Source organism: Coturnix japonica, chromosome 2 (assembly GCF_001577835.2).
Source record: "Coturnix japonica isolate 7356 chromosome 2, Coturnix japonica 2.1, whole genome shotgun sequence".
Classification (NCBI taxonomy): Eukaryota; Metazoa; Chordata; class Aves; order Galliformes; family Phasianidae; genus Coturnix; species Coturnix japonica.
This window is the reverse complement of record NC_029517.1, coordinates 12,100,135-12,115,490: the sequence shown is the minus strand read 5'-3', so window position 1 is coordinate 12,115,490 and position 15,356 is coordinate 12,100,135. Positions and strand designations below refer to the sequence as shown.

Below are 15,356 nucleotides of genomic sequence, written 5' to 3'. Positions count from 1 at the left end.
AAAGGCACAAGATCTACAATATTTCTTAAAAGACACCAGCAGTGAGTCAATTTTTGTATTAACTAACATCTGCTCCACTATAGTTGATAAATTCTTCTATTTCTATTTCAATTCCCCCAATAAAGGAGGAACATTTTAGCTTGGAAGGGTGCAGGGAAGAAACAGAGCAAATAACTGCATGAAAAGTACTCAGCTTTGCTTCCATTTAATAAATGTTTATTTTAAAAGCACCACGTAAAAATAAATTAAAAATCTCTTTAAGTAAATATTCTGTGGAGGTTTTCAGTTTTGCTTTGATTTTGAGAGAGTTTCAGCCTTTCCTCACAGTGCACATGGAAAAAACAACAGCTAGGACTATTGTATGCCTAGGATTCAATAAATGAGCCATGCTCAATTGCTACTGAATGTACATCTAACCTTTAGAATGAACTGTAAACACTGAAAGGATTAGGCACTTCAAGTGAACTACAGAAAGAAAAATAATTAAAAATCTATTACAGTAACTAGCACTGGTGAGTTCTACACTCTCCTTTTCAGCTAGTATCATTAAACCCAACTTTGACTGTAGCAGGGCCTGTTTTTATTTTTCCTCTGAAGTAAATATATGCTGAGGTTTCTGGCTTCTAGGATTCATCAAGTCATAGGTCACCACACTTGTGAGGCACTTTTTTTTTCCTATACCAGATAATTTTCAAGCCAAACTACAGTAAGTGGTTTGTTTAAAAACCACATCCATCTTCAGTAATGGGAGAAATGCAGTGTTTATATATGAAACCTGGTTAAAAGCGCACAAGATAAATAAAAGTATAATAGAAAATGTGGTTTTTTTTGTTGTTTTTTTTTGCTGCCTCTGAGCTGTTCACAAAATATGTAACTGCTTAGTCCAGATGGTTACAGTCATGCTCATTCACCCAACTTGCCTGACGTGTCTCTGTTTGGAATTTAATCCAGGTGTTGCACATATAGAAAAACTGCACTCTGTTGATACCACCAAAAGTGCTATGCACTTTTAAACCCAAGCCTCATATTTTGCTAAAACATATAAGATTTACCTTTTTGTAATCACATCTCATTCAAATAAGTAGGTCAATAAGAAAATGAACAATAATTTACAATAAATTTGAGTTTGATGTGTAACCTTCTGTGAATATTGCTCAGTGGTGAAGGAGTCCCCAAGCTCTGTTTCTTACCATGACCATTAACACAGTTCATACTTTCACACTCCAATGATCTGAATCCTTCAAAACATTCATGCATTTTAATTTTGTGTGCTCAGTCTCAATTTCTAAACCTGCAAGTCTGTGACTGTATTCTACAGCATTGTAAGAGCTAGAAGTTTTAGCTGTTTTAATAAAAATTATACTGTTATCAGTTGATTACTTACAACTTCTCAGCATTCCTACTCATGTCATAAAGTGTGGTTAAACAGAGATGCAGTTGTGAATTATTAATCATAAATCCTGCATAGAAAGCTCTGTTCCCCAAATCACGCTAAAATAAATAATATTGTCAGGTTTAAAAGGTGAATTGTTCCTAATTAGAGCTAAGTAATGTTATGGTGTCCTCTGGATCTAGCCTAATTAAAACAGCATTTCAAAGGTCAAAAGCTAACATGTATTAATAAATCATACAGGCTAATAATTGCAGCTGGTGCATTATTTTAATTACTAATAAAAATATGCTTTGAAAGCTATTTCTCATTATCATTGTGTGAAATGTTACAATCAATCGTATGTGGAAAAGATTCTATTTACATATTCTTTTGTTCTGTTTCAGTGCTCGGGTTTCAGTTCCAAAGGCAAATCAACTTGCACTAATAATCATCAACTCAACTCACAACATGTACCTGATGACCACTTAAGGCAAAGATAGCAGTTTTGGAATTAAAATAATTATTTTCAAGAACTGTGTTAGCACCGTAAGAGCCAAACATCCGACTCTTAAACAACATCACTGAGTACGAAGCTTGATTTTCCAAGATCTTATTGAAAGGACAAAAATCATGATAACACAGAATATTTATGAGTTCAAAGTGTAGACACAGGTGCCTACCTACAGTCAGATGTGAGACCTGCTTGAAAATGCTACCCCCGATACTTATCTATACAGAGAAATTTCTTTTTCTCTATGACTTGATTATTCACAACAATAGAAAGCAGGCATGCAAGTACTGGAATATTCATGTTTTCATGCAATTTGATTGGCAGTTCTGTAATTGTGGTAAGCTGCTTTGACCAAGGTTTCTATAGCAACAGCCTTACTGTCAATTCTTACCTGTTTTCTGGTCATCCATTGTACTGAGCTTAGTCTCGTCAGCTACTGTTAAAAGGTAAATGTATAATGGTTAGCCCAGTTAGTGACCATGCCCCACATGCAACCAACATTCCTTTTTTTTGTGTATTTTTTTCAAGTTAGGGGGGGCCTTAGCAATGTCATCCTTCATGCATATAAACTGCAACAGTAAGCAAACATTCTGGATAGAAATGGCAGCAAACTAGTAACCTTCATGCAGTGTCAGTCATGTTCACATCACAGGCAGGTACGATGTTATTTACACGTTAGCACATCGCAACTAATCAAGACAAGTCAATAACACCAAACTTACTGTCCTCGGTAGAAGTTGGTGAATTAGGGATTGCAGTTAAGATATTCACAAGTATTGTAAAGGAGAAAACCTGATTATATTTCATTATTCTGAGTACGGAATTTTGTGTTTAAACAATCAAAACTCACTGTTTAAGGTTACTAGCTTCCGCACTTCAGAATCTAAATACAACGGTAGAAAAAGAGATGGGCTTGTTAGCATTTGCTTCTTCTCTGTTGTTTTGTCAGCTAAAATGATTATAGTTGATTGCCTGTCTTAGTTGCTGCTACCTTTTGGGGCTTCTGATATAAATACAAAACACAGGTCTCAATCAAAAGTCAGACTAGCTCCATTTTCTAATTCTGAAAGTTCTCTTCAAGAAAATGTTTGTACCATTAATATCTTCATCAAAATCCACCTACAAAGCAAGAGGCTCCTAGGGATCTTTAAGGCTAATTGCATTATAATCATGAACTGAGACTGTCTACCCAGAACCACACACAGAACATTTTACATGGGGGTATTCTATGTAGATTGTTAAATGCACCTTTCATTCCCATTTTAATGAATATGTTCTATATCTATGTGTATACACATATACAGAGAACTCCGATATTTAAAGGTATGGACATTTACAAGTGGTAAGAACAATGCACAGGCCACTTGGTCACTCACATTAAGAATATTTTACTTCACACTAGTACATGTTATGCACAGTATTACTGCACATAGATGACATGTTTGGAATTACAAAATTCGTATACTTACAACATGAAAATCAGGTTCAAATAAAACAATTGAAAAAATATCACTCACTACCTAGATCCATGCTTTTGGATTTTCGTGTTTTAACAAACTCCAACTGACTGGCATCTGAAAACTGCTTTGTACGCTTTTCTGACATGCTCTGGCGTCCAAAACCCTCTCGCTGGAAGGCAAGCACTGGATCAACATCTGGACTAAGAGTGCTGTAGGAAGGGAAAAAAATCATGCGAACATTTATCAAGATCACGCAACCTTTCACTCTGCAGAGAAAAGCATTTATTTAGCACGTGACTTCTACCAATAATAAAGTACACATTTTCAGATAAACCACTTAAAGTAGTCACACACATGATGAATTTGTTTCACAGCATCAAGCGATTTTAGTTAAAGAGAATCACAAATTTCATTTATATGTATTAATAAAAGACGTACATATGTGGTGCAAAGCTATGCATATACTGTCAGAATACACAATCTCAATATGGGAATAATTTAATAGAGAAAATATATATATATATATATATTTTGTAATGATAAATCAATATATTCCCTTAATAACAAACATTAAGATTTTTCTAGATCACAAAATGCTTTTTTGAAAAGCATAAACAAAATCTGCCCTGGCTGAAACCCACAGAGAATTACCAAAGTTATTCCTTTAAAAACCTCAATAGCATTCTGTGATTTTAACTTGGCTATGACATACAAGCATATTTTTTACTCAGTGCTCCATTACAGAGCAATTAGTTGTCACAGTGGTTACACCACTAAGCTGGACTTCGGCTTTCTGTCCGCTCCATATAATCATAGAATGGCTTGGGCTGGAAGGAACTTTAAAGATGACCCATTCCACCCCTCCCCAATATCATTTTACAAGTTCTTCTTCTGCACAGATCACGCCTTTAGCAATGAAAGTTTCATCATGCCTCACAAGAAGCTTTTTGAAGATAGTTTTAATAATACTGATCTTATGTTGGTAGAATCAGAAACAATGAACAAAATTACTTTGGTGTGCAAGTTAAACCTTAAGCTTACCATGTGTCACAGCTGCCACACCACATGTTGAAAAGAAAAAAAAAAAGAAAAGAAAAAAAAAGAATTCAAGGACTATTGCATAATCATGTTCTGCCCATAGACCAGGGAAAGGAGATTCACAAATGGGTTTCCTCACTCTTAGAAAAGGAGAGAGACTGAAGACAATCCCAAAGAAGCTAAGTTTCTACTTCACCTGGCAGAAAAATAAATCTGAGGTACAAAATACTGGGGAAAAAAAAAAACAGTAAGTACTGCATGCCACCATTATATATCCAGCAGCAAGATCTCTCAGAATTCTTTCCTCTGAATGTTGTAACGTTTCAAGAGAAAAAAGCTAAATACACTATCAGACTTCTCAACACTGTATATGTTGTACCAAGTATTATATATATGTATATATATAAATATATATATACACACATACGTGTTAATGTTCAATATGTTCCAAAAGAATTATATTCTATTTTTTGAGGCTAGTTATAAGACACGATTCATTCCTAGCAAGAAACATGTTAATAACAAGTTTCTGCAGAACGTGACTAATACTTTTACATAGTATAATGTAAACACGTTGATTTATGCCACGTACTATCATGTATAGAAGCGTTTTGGAACACCTGGGTATTAGACACAACAATGAAGAGAGGTAAGGAAATGTGGTCAGAGGCATGAAGTACTACAAATGATGAAAATCACCATTCGCATTACTAGACAGAGTAGAAGAAATTCAGTCTAGCAGTGGCAGATTTACAAATAATAAGATACGTGCATGTGAGAAGCATGTAATACTTAAGAGAGAGCAGAATCAGAGTTTATATGATAAAGTCAATGTCAAGTGCCTTTTGACTTGAATATTTCTGGCTCTGGCTCATAATGTTTTACATTTAATTGCAGCAAATATTTCAGAGATGTCTGCACAATTTAGCAACGTTTTGAAGCACATGCTTAAAAGCTCAGATGAGTCAGAACCTGAACCAAAAAATAACTATTTAGTCCTCACATTCAGTCCCACAAAACAGGGAAGAAATTATCTCCACATGATAGAAAGATAAAGCAGATGAGACCAACATATACTTCTAGCCTTTACAGCAGTGCAACTTGTAGCTGAATATGAACCACCAAAGTCTGAAAACGTTTTCTGAGTGACTCAACTCAACACCTTTCATAATCAGATCATAAATGACTTTCCCAAGGCCACACAGGAGTTTATGGCTCACTACTAGTCAGCACTGTCTCCAAAGGCTAGAAAAATGTGGTTTTACTAAGTGAAAATTTTCTCTAGAAACATCTGTTCATGCAGCTCACGTTAGTTAAAGATGACCAGCTCCATCTTGCTGAACAAAATGTATCACATGGCCCTTCAAAGGGGCAAATTTCCAACAGTATTTGCTTTGGCTGCATGCTCCTTTGTTTCATATAAGCCTGCTTTGATCAGCATACATAAGTCTTCTAATAAAGTCAAATATCATTTTCATATAAAAACAATCTGCGTATATATATTCATTTGAAGCCCTGAGAACATACTAAAACTCCAAAGTTAAATAAAACATGGAATGGGCACCGCAGGTCACACAGAGAATGGTGTGGTCTGACACAGCATCATCAATTATGAATTCTGGAGACTAGATCCAAATGTTCTTATTGCCACTATGTTTAGGGACTTTCCTTCTGCCGCCCTTATCTGCATTTATGTGTGCTTACCACATCTATCTTCCACACAGATTTATTTATGAGAATTATTACTTTATGTTTGCAAAGTATTGTGAATATTACAGGTGCTACTTAGCACACAAAAACAATTGGTTCCTCTCTGACATCATAAAATCTCAAATGATTTTAGAGTACAAATATCAGAGTCATACTTAGTGTCACCAGTTTTCACATCCTGGTTGATGGATGACCCACAGGTGTGTTTTAATAATTACAGAACACACAGATCACAGGACTTTAAATACACATATGTTGCCCGAAAGTATGCAAATGCCATACTGAAGAAACTTCACTGGAAAAACCAATGAGCATGGAGGAGTAAATAATATCTTTAAAAGTGCCTCATTTAAATATTTTTCAACTACATTAACTGAAGACAGAAGGTGAATTTAATGCAAGTCATTAAGCAATGCCAAATACAATTTACTATGTTCTAGCATACTTAACAAATAAGGTTTCTGGAATGACAGCTGATCCTTAAAAGAATGTAACCGTCTTCTGACCCTCAATGTTATTAAAATTCCACTTATTAATCCTGTCTTATTGCCCCTTTGTTTTCATAACATTTTCATCAAGGATTAGGGAGATATTGTCAGGCTGGAAAAGCTTACATTTTCTTCCGTGATTCAGAACAGCTGCCATTCTTGTTTGGATAACCCTTCATCCATATTCTTAGTTTTACCCTTTGTGCCTTCCAGCAAAATCATACAATGCACCTTCATTTTACAAGTCTTCCTTCATCCATTAGCAGCAGGAAATTAATGCAACAATCCACTTCTACCACTATTTACTTAAACACAAATAGAATATATTCTATAGTAAGGTGCAGTAGTCATTTATTCTTTTAACTGGAATTGTACTTGAAGACCTTTAGAATTTCTTAACAAGATACAGCTTTAAAGGTTTTAAGCATGATCATTGCCACACTATCTAATCCCTATTTTTTTTTTTAACTGCAACTCTCATTTTTAAAGAAGTCTCTGAATAGCAAAATACACTGCAGAAAGAAATTTAAAAGCATGTGCAGGTTTCAAACAGGCTCTTACTCTATGCTATTTGTTCATATTCAAATAAAAAAAATTCCCTCATCAATAAGTCTCTATGTGCAGTCTTGAATACTATTCTACTTAAGCATCTTGGATTTTCAGCCATAAAAGCTTTTACAAAAACAGATGGCCTTTTCAAGGCCCAAGCTGCAGGTATGACTTGTCCAAGAGAAGAGCTGATACACCGAAAAAGACAAATAAGGATGCCAAAAAAAAAAAAAAAAAAAAAAAGTAGTTTTTTATACAATCATTAAAACTGTGTTTAAAAATACAGAGCTCAAGTCCCGGACAAAAAATGAAATAAACTAACATAAACCAAAGATGAAGTTGACAGGCGCACATCAGCTGGCAGGTGCTATCACTGTTTTATTAAGATACTGCTGACACATTCTTAACAGGCTTCAGAGACAAAAGAAATAGGAAAATTTGTTACTTCACAAGATTTGTGGTAATTATCTAGATTTAAGTAGTGGCAGTGTACAGAGGTGGGCTTTTATTTTGCTATTACTATAGATAATTACAGGACTTGCAAATTAAATTTTAGATCTGTATTAATTGTACTTAGCAATAAACAGTGTATATTTGCCTGGGACATAAGCAAGTCAATAATGGAATTCGATGCACTTCTCATTAGAAGTCCTTTGTTAAATTGTGTAAGTGTAATTAGGGAGTCAACTTAAAACCAAAGAAATTGTTTTTATTACAGATACAACATGTTCACATTTTTAATGTGAAATTATTATAGCACAGTGCCTTTAAATGACACAAATACTGCTACAATACAAAAGGTATCCATTATGCATATTAAGGAAAACTTGACTAGTTCCATTAACATTAACAGGCAAAATAAAGAGCTGCTTTGACCTCTAACCAGATTTTAAAATTACTGTATGTTATTGGGAAAGTCAAGAAAGTATACAGAAATATTACAAAGCTAATAAATATATATTGGAATATGAAAATTAAATCTGTCTTTTATAGACCTAGAAATATTTACAGTGAGAATTAGAAATTAAATTTTCCAAGTTACTTTAGCTTAGCTAGCTAAAATTAGTGCTCAAAAACGTCCATGGAGACAGAACAAAACTCCAGTCTGAATTAAGTAGTCTAACAATCCATGTACATAGACTTTCTTCCTGAAGCAGGAGTAATTATAAGTATGAAAACAGTGAAATGTGATGAAAATCTAAATGTTGGGGGGGGGGGGAAATGTCACCAAAAAAAAAAAAGTAACCAAAACGTAAACTAAACAAAAAGACAAAGACAACTGCAGCCATCTATTTTCCTTCCACTAAGCCATGCCTTACCAGTCTGTCGACTCATTAATCGCAGCTTTAGCCCATCCACCAGCATCAACAGTGCCAAACCCAACATCATCATGGGAACTGGATGAGGACTGGTCAGAGAGGTGTGGAGGGAGTACAGATAGCCTGTCATCCTCAATAATGACAGTGTCATCCTGGGGCATGTTCACTGTTGGAGAAAGCTGATATTTACCTGAACAATAAAAGGGGAAAAAAAGTAGAAATGAAAAGTGAATAATGGCAGAGAGCACCTTGAATAATATAAAAACACAACTGATAAAATAGGAAACCTACTGATAAGAGCAGGACCACAGGTAATAAAATTAGCAATGTCTCACTTTCCATAGATCATCCTATGCAGAGGTCTGAAAAGTAATATGCAGTGCTTGTACCTGCAGTCTATTGCAAGCAGTCAGTAATCTTCCCTTGCATCAAACACTTCTGAGGAAATGAATTTAATGTGCCCATAAATATTATACAACCACTACCACAGTTGCTTTTATAGTGATCAATACACACCACTATATTTTTCAGTATTCCAATGTATTTTGATGCATAAGTACAGTTTTCAAGCTGATGAATACAAAGTACAAGCGATTGAACCTATAGAAAACCATCTCCAAAACAGACTAAACCGCTATAAAGACTATCAAAAGGAGTAACATTTTCATTGCAGTGCTTAGTAACATTATTATGGCTTAAACAGAATAAGTTTTTCAGGACACATGCATGAAATACAGAGTTGGGAGAATAGGAATTTTATAATTTTAACTTGGAAGATGATAGAAAATCTAGAATGATCACTATTAAAGCTCTTAACATGAAACAAACAGGTTATTTCAGTATTCCAAAACACTTTATTAAATGTTGATTTAAGGAAAATAATGATTTGCAGATTAGAATTATAGTTATCTTTGATTATGGCAAATTGTTGTGTGATTCTTTCATGTTAGGTGCACGTAATTTTTCTCTGTGAAAGAATCTCTCTGAAAATATTCTTTGCTCCTGGATTGATGCTGACTCAAAAATCTCTGTCATCTAAAATGTCTGGTCCTAATGCTCACACTACACACAACATTATTTCCAATGAATGATCACAACAGTACGTTAATTTTACAACCAGATACGTATTGCTTTCTAAAGCAATTAGTAAAATTGTCACTTTTCATGGCTAGAAAAGCACTAGCTTAATCAGCTACTGATCTGACAACAAACCGTCAATTATTCTAACACTGTCATGCACTGCATTTATAACTCACGGGTAACATTCATACTTTATTTTTATTACAGATACGGAAAAGTTTTAAGACTGCAAAGAATTAGCAGGAGATATCCCCCCAGTCTGTTTGCTCCTCCCTCTTCCTCATCACCGCTTTGGTTTTTTTTCCAGGAAACATTTCAGTTACTGTTATTGCTTTTGCATGCAGTTATGGAGGGGGAAAAAACTAAACTAAACAACATCAACAAACAATATAATAAATAATTAGCTAATAACTAAACAGCTAGCTAAAATCATCACTACAATAGAGAATACATTTTGTATAGGTTTCCAAAGAGAGAAAAACAGGCTTCAAAAGAGATCTTTGAAAAAGGTGGAAGTGGTGAAAGCACCTGGAAGGAAAAGGTCCTGCATGACAAATATCTTGTTACTGTCAACCTGAAATGAATGTGTTCATTTTGCATAACAGCCAATTCTTTTCCCAGCGTTAGCTTCTTTGATGGTGAGGTTAATATTTAGCCTGGTGAGTTACTTCTTTCCAAACACAGTGTCTACTAGATTGTTAACTCTGTAGTTAATAGTGTTTCCAAAGAACTGATGGAGAAAAGGTATAGCCTTATGGCATCCTATAGACTGAACTTCCCATTTGCAAGGCCACAGTAATTTAGTAACATTTTTTAACTTTTCACTGCCCTTCTTTATATCTGACAAGGGTGAAGAGTGGCATTTTAATAGTTGCTTTGGAATTAAGCAGAAAACCCATCTGACATGCCTATGCTTTTTGGAGCAGATGAAGGTAAAAGCAGGTGAAAGGCTTTACCTCCAGCAGATGGTTCAACATACCTCAGCAAAAGGCTCAATACATCCTTTGTAGAGAGCTTAGCTGAAGTGGATATAAAATACCCCTGGAGAAAGCAAGTCCACGAGTGTTGTGAGAAACATTACAAAGGAACTTCAAAGAAACTTCAAACCTAGTAATCATCAGTATATTTGACTGATCTGCAAAACCGAGACTTTACTCAAGCTGCCTACAAACCTCTCCAAGACAGTAATTTTCTCTCAGGCTAGAAAAGTGCTATTAAATTTAGAATCTGAATATACTTCAAGTCCAGTTTTGCATATATTAGTTCATCCTCAGTGAGGTAATCTGTAATAATATGTAGCACTTTGTACAGTGTAATAAGGAAGGGAAATTCCACCTTTCAAGTGTGTCTCACCACAGGCCAATGAGGCTCAAATTTCTTGTACCAGTTACCAATCTAAACAAGTGTAGCCTAAGGACCCTACCAAAGTACAGGATAAGAAAGGTTCCCATACATTTGCTCAGAAAAAAGAAATCTCTAAGCTCCAATACTGAATGGTTTGTCTCCAGGTCTATGGAAAAATCACATCAAACAGCAATGCTTCCAACCTGTCCAAAGATCGGATGTGAATTAAGCCACAAACATTAAGTAATTTAAACAAACAAACCAACCACCGGAGCAAAACAACAGCATGTATAGTCTATAAAAAGACAATCGAGCTTACTCACATTGAAACCAAACAGCTTCCAAAAGGTCCTTTTAAATCATTAAAATTCATCAAGTTTCATTAATCTATTAGAATAATTTGGCTTCAACTACACTGCACTGGGAAGACCAACTCATCCGCCCTTATTCTTGTGTTTTTATTATTGCCTTTCCTTTAAAGGAAAGCTTCAGAAATCTATAGAGTATCCTTACAATACGTTTAAAACTAAATTTTACTTTATGAACGATACTCATGAGCATTTTGATCTTCAAATTGTGGGATTATAATCTCTGGGATTCAGATCAATGCTATGCTTCAAGCTTCTTACACAAGTACAACTGAAAATAATAAATAAATTATATTATTATATATTTATAAAGGACTAAGTGTCTCCACAATATAAAGGCTTTGGATCACAACAAAGTGCTCAGAATTGTCAAGACGATTGTAGTAAATTATCTTCAGCTCAGATTCCCATCTGGGGAACCGCATTAGGCTCATAAAGAGTTATTTTCACTTCATTGACACAAACACTATAGCTATTTATTTTTTTAAAACTTTGTATTTATTTATTTATTTATTTTATGCTTCCTCCTGATTTCTATCCTGAAGATAGGAATTACTTATGCAGAGAACAAAGTACTGCCTGTTGTGCAGTAACTACCAAATTTTACCAAGTTCTGTGAGATCCCTCTGGATGAAAAGTAAATTTGATGCAAGCCATTATTATTCTGCATACCCCCCAAAAAGTAACTATTGTTTAGTCACCACTAGCAACAAAACCCACTGTGCTCACGAAAAAGTTTCAGAAATCAGATGAAAGAGATAAAAGAGCTGTTTGCTGTCCTGAGTAAGAATAATTTATTAGAGAGCTGCTATGTATTAGCACGTTGCAAAACACAGGAGCATAATGGATAATATACAAGAATGGTGTATCAGAAGACTTGAATTTTTAAATCAAAGAGACAAGCAGACTAGCAGAACAGTTACTGCTTTGAATGTATTAGTGTCTTGCAACCTGAACATATTAAAATAAATAATATATATAAAATAATATATAATATATAAATATATAAATTATATATAAATTATATATATATATATATATATATATATATAAAAAATAATAGTACATATAGAGAATGTATTCCTTGGATACACAAGCAGGTATTTCCTCTATTCATCCAAAAAAAAAAAAAAAAAAAAAAAGCTGCCAGTCTGCCAGTTATGGATAGAAGGAGTAAAGGAAAATGTTTAAAATGTATTCCCTGAAAATCACATGATGCATATTTGAAAGAAACAAAACTCTTTTAAAAGTTTCGTCCAAACCTCAAGGAATGACAGCAAAGAGCAGGAATTTTCCAGACCTTCTGATTATCATTTTTGAACAGTCTAAATTGGTAAGGAAAAAACTTTTAAACCAAGTAGCAAAAGAAGCAGAAAGCGGCACTACCTCACACATGAAATCAAACTGGGACTACCTTGCCAGTAGGTATCAGGAGTATTAAAGTTCGCATAGCTCCATCCATTGAGGGCTATGTAAAAATGCACCAAGAGATTCAGATGGTTCCTTAATACCAGGAGAGGACTCGAGGAAATAAGCACTACAAAAAAAAAGTGGATCAAAAAGCACTTTTTTGTTGTTTTTCTTTGTCAGAACCAGGATGGGGAAGGGCAGACCTGTGTATTTAGACTGTTCTTAGAACTAATCCTTGCTTTCAGGACAATTTTCAAGAGAGGAGGAAAGCTTCTGGACCGTGATATTATACTTCATACACCTTCTAAAGGAAATAAAAGGACTGCTGAGATCTTTCTCACTGTAAACGCTAACTCAGGATGTTCAGTGGATTATGTTAGAGTCTTAAAACTTCAGCTACTCTAAAACAAACTACTTTGTGTATGTCTCTGCCAACAGGTAACAATGTTTCTCTGTAGTACAGCACTACAAGAAAATATGAGTGCAGTAAAAGACTGTAAACAATGTGCTTTTAATGTAGTGGTACTGATTCATTCAGAAAGATTAGCAAAATAAAAACCTGACTGCTCTCTGAAAGCTGAGTTTAAACATGCAAGTTTTAAGAAGGAGTTGTGATTGCAGAGGGGAGTGAACTAGTCCCGGCAAAAACAGTTTTCAGTTACTCCACAGCAGACCATACAAGATTCGGGCACAATTTGACCTTCCAAGAGCTACCAAACAAAGCATCGATGGATTTAAACTGCAACCTACTTTAAACCAACTTTCTACACTGTTCCTATTCTCTGAAAACAATAAAAAATGAACAATTCAGAGGAAATCAAAACATCTATTTCAGAATACAGAACTAAGGCACAATGCAGGATGTATTTTTCCCTCTACCCATACATTGTAGAAGTATCCAAAAGCACTAGATTTTAAGAGCTTTTGGAAAGATTATGGCCTTTTTTAGGAACATATGTTATTAGCTACCAATAAAAAAGTGCTACCAGACTGATGAACCGCTAGTTCGATTTGGTGTGGCAAGTCATGAGTTTCTTTGATGTAGCAGCACACTGCATTGTCTGGAGCATGCATACACAGACTCTCTTGGGGCTTCCTCTCCCATCACTGGGCAAGGTGTTTAAGCAATAATGCCTTCATGCTTACAGAAGTTGAACTCCTTGCAAATCCTCTGAAATACGGATGGGAAAAGCAGAAGATAGTGCTTTGCAAATATTTTAGCTAAAGCCCTGACACCACAAGAACTAGGTTTGTTTTAAGGAAAGTAGCACAAAAGATTGTTACACTGCTCCTTCATTTTTTTTCAACACATATGCATTTTTTGAAGAAAAAAAACAATTTTTTCTTTAATAGCCTGGAGCTTTGAGTGGAAAGGTTTCATGCTTCCAGGATTCTCTCTCCCAAGTTTCACAAGACGTAAGGCAACAGAATAGAACACGATTTATTTTTAAATCACTGTTGCCCAAATGCACCAAATTAGACAAAAGGTCTAACCGATGAAATATCAGCAAATTTGTAAATGCTCACAAAGTTTAGAAACTGTTATTCTGCTAAAGCTAAGAAACAATAAACCGCAAAAGTAAAGAATAAAGAAAAAAAATTAAAACAACAATCTCAAAGCACAATGTAGGGTGTATACTAACTGTTGAAAAGCAATTTTTCTAAAGTTGAAAGTCAATTTAAGTCATACCAAACTAAATTCACTTTTGCTTCATATCAAGTTTGTAGCAGCAACTTGTATTGTAATCTGTGAGTCAAGCACACTAAGAAGAGTCAAAAATGTAATGGTCATTTGTTACGTTCAAAACTTGCAACAGAAGGAAGCAATTACAGCCTCTTGTATCAAGTGCTATTTTAATCAAACTGCTTTTTGTATTCTAAATTTGAAAATCCTTTCCATCTCATTCAATCTTTGTCAGTGAATCCAACCACTCCTGTGGTAAGAAAATTCTTTATTACCCAATTCTGTACATAGGAGGCTGAATTGCTTCAAAAAAACTGCATTAACCTCATTATCCACTTGGGCCCATGCAAATGGCATGAAATAGAACCTATGAAAGATATGCTTAAAACGAGTTAAGAGGTTTGACAGTTAGTGCCCTGTGCAGAAAAAAATCAAACAAATTAATAAAATACCCTAATAAGCATAAATGGGTACAAAATTTCCTTGTTTACTTTTATGCTTACGTATGACCAAAACACAGAAGAACAAATGCTGGAATTATAAATTTGTTACAGAAAGTCATTGACCTTTCATCATAATGAAGACCCAACAGAGCCTAGGCTAACCAATAATTTCTTCTCCCAAATCAGACACTGAAAGCCATGGTAGACTCTCCTATTATTTGTTCTATGACCTGCCATGGGATAAGAAATGCACTTCATAAATCCATCTATAAAGGTTCTATGGGAACCTTATAGTGGCCTTCCAGTAGCTGAAAAGGCCTATAGGAAAGCTTGGGAGGGACTTTTTATAAATGCATGTAGTGACAGGATGAAGGGAAATGGTTTTAAACTGGAAGAGGGTAGATTTAGAATACATACCAGGAAGAACTTTACTGTGAGGGTGGTGAAACACTGGAACAGTCTTCCCAGTGAGGCTGTGGTTGCCCACTCCTTGGAGGTGTGCAAGGCCAGAATGGATGGGGCTTTGAGCAGCATGGTCTAGAGGGAGGTGTCCCCACCATTAGCAAGGGAGCTGGAACTA

General features: G+C 35.0%; 1 protein-coding gene across 23 annotated transcripts in view; it reads right to left on the bottom strand.

Annotated features, from left to right (window-relative positions):
* PARD3 (par-3 family cell polarity regulator) overlaps positions 1 to 15,356 on the bottom strand; it is a 424,465-nt gene that overhangs the window by 151,063 nt on the left and 258,046 nt on the right. For 12 of the 23 annotated variants that reach the window (XM_032443027.1, XM_032443040.1, XM_032443035.1 and 9 more), the window contains 4 exons: positions 8,448 to 8,637; positions 3,401 to 3,552; positions 2,734 to 2,766; positions 2,275 to 2,319 (listed from right to left, as the gene is read on the bottom strand). In XM_032443027.1, the coding sequence (XP_032298918.1) occupies positions 2,275 to 2,319; positions 2,734 to 2,766; positions 3,401 to 3,552; positions 8,448 to 8,637 (420 nt within the window). The remainder of the gene's footprint in view (positions 1 to 2,274; positions 2,320 to 2,733; positions 2,767 to 3,400; positions 3,553 to 8,447; positions 8,638 to 15,356) is intronic. The other 11 variants (XM_032443029.1, XM_032443038.1, XM_015853126.2 and 8 more) reach the window with 4 other exon arrangements.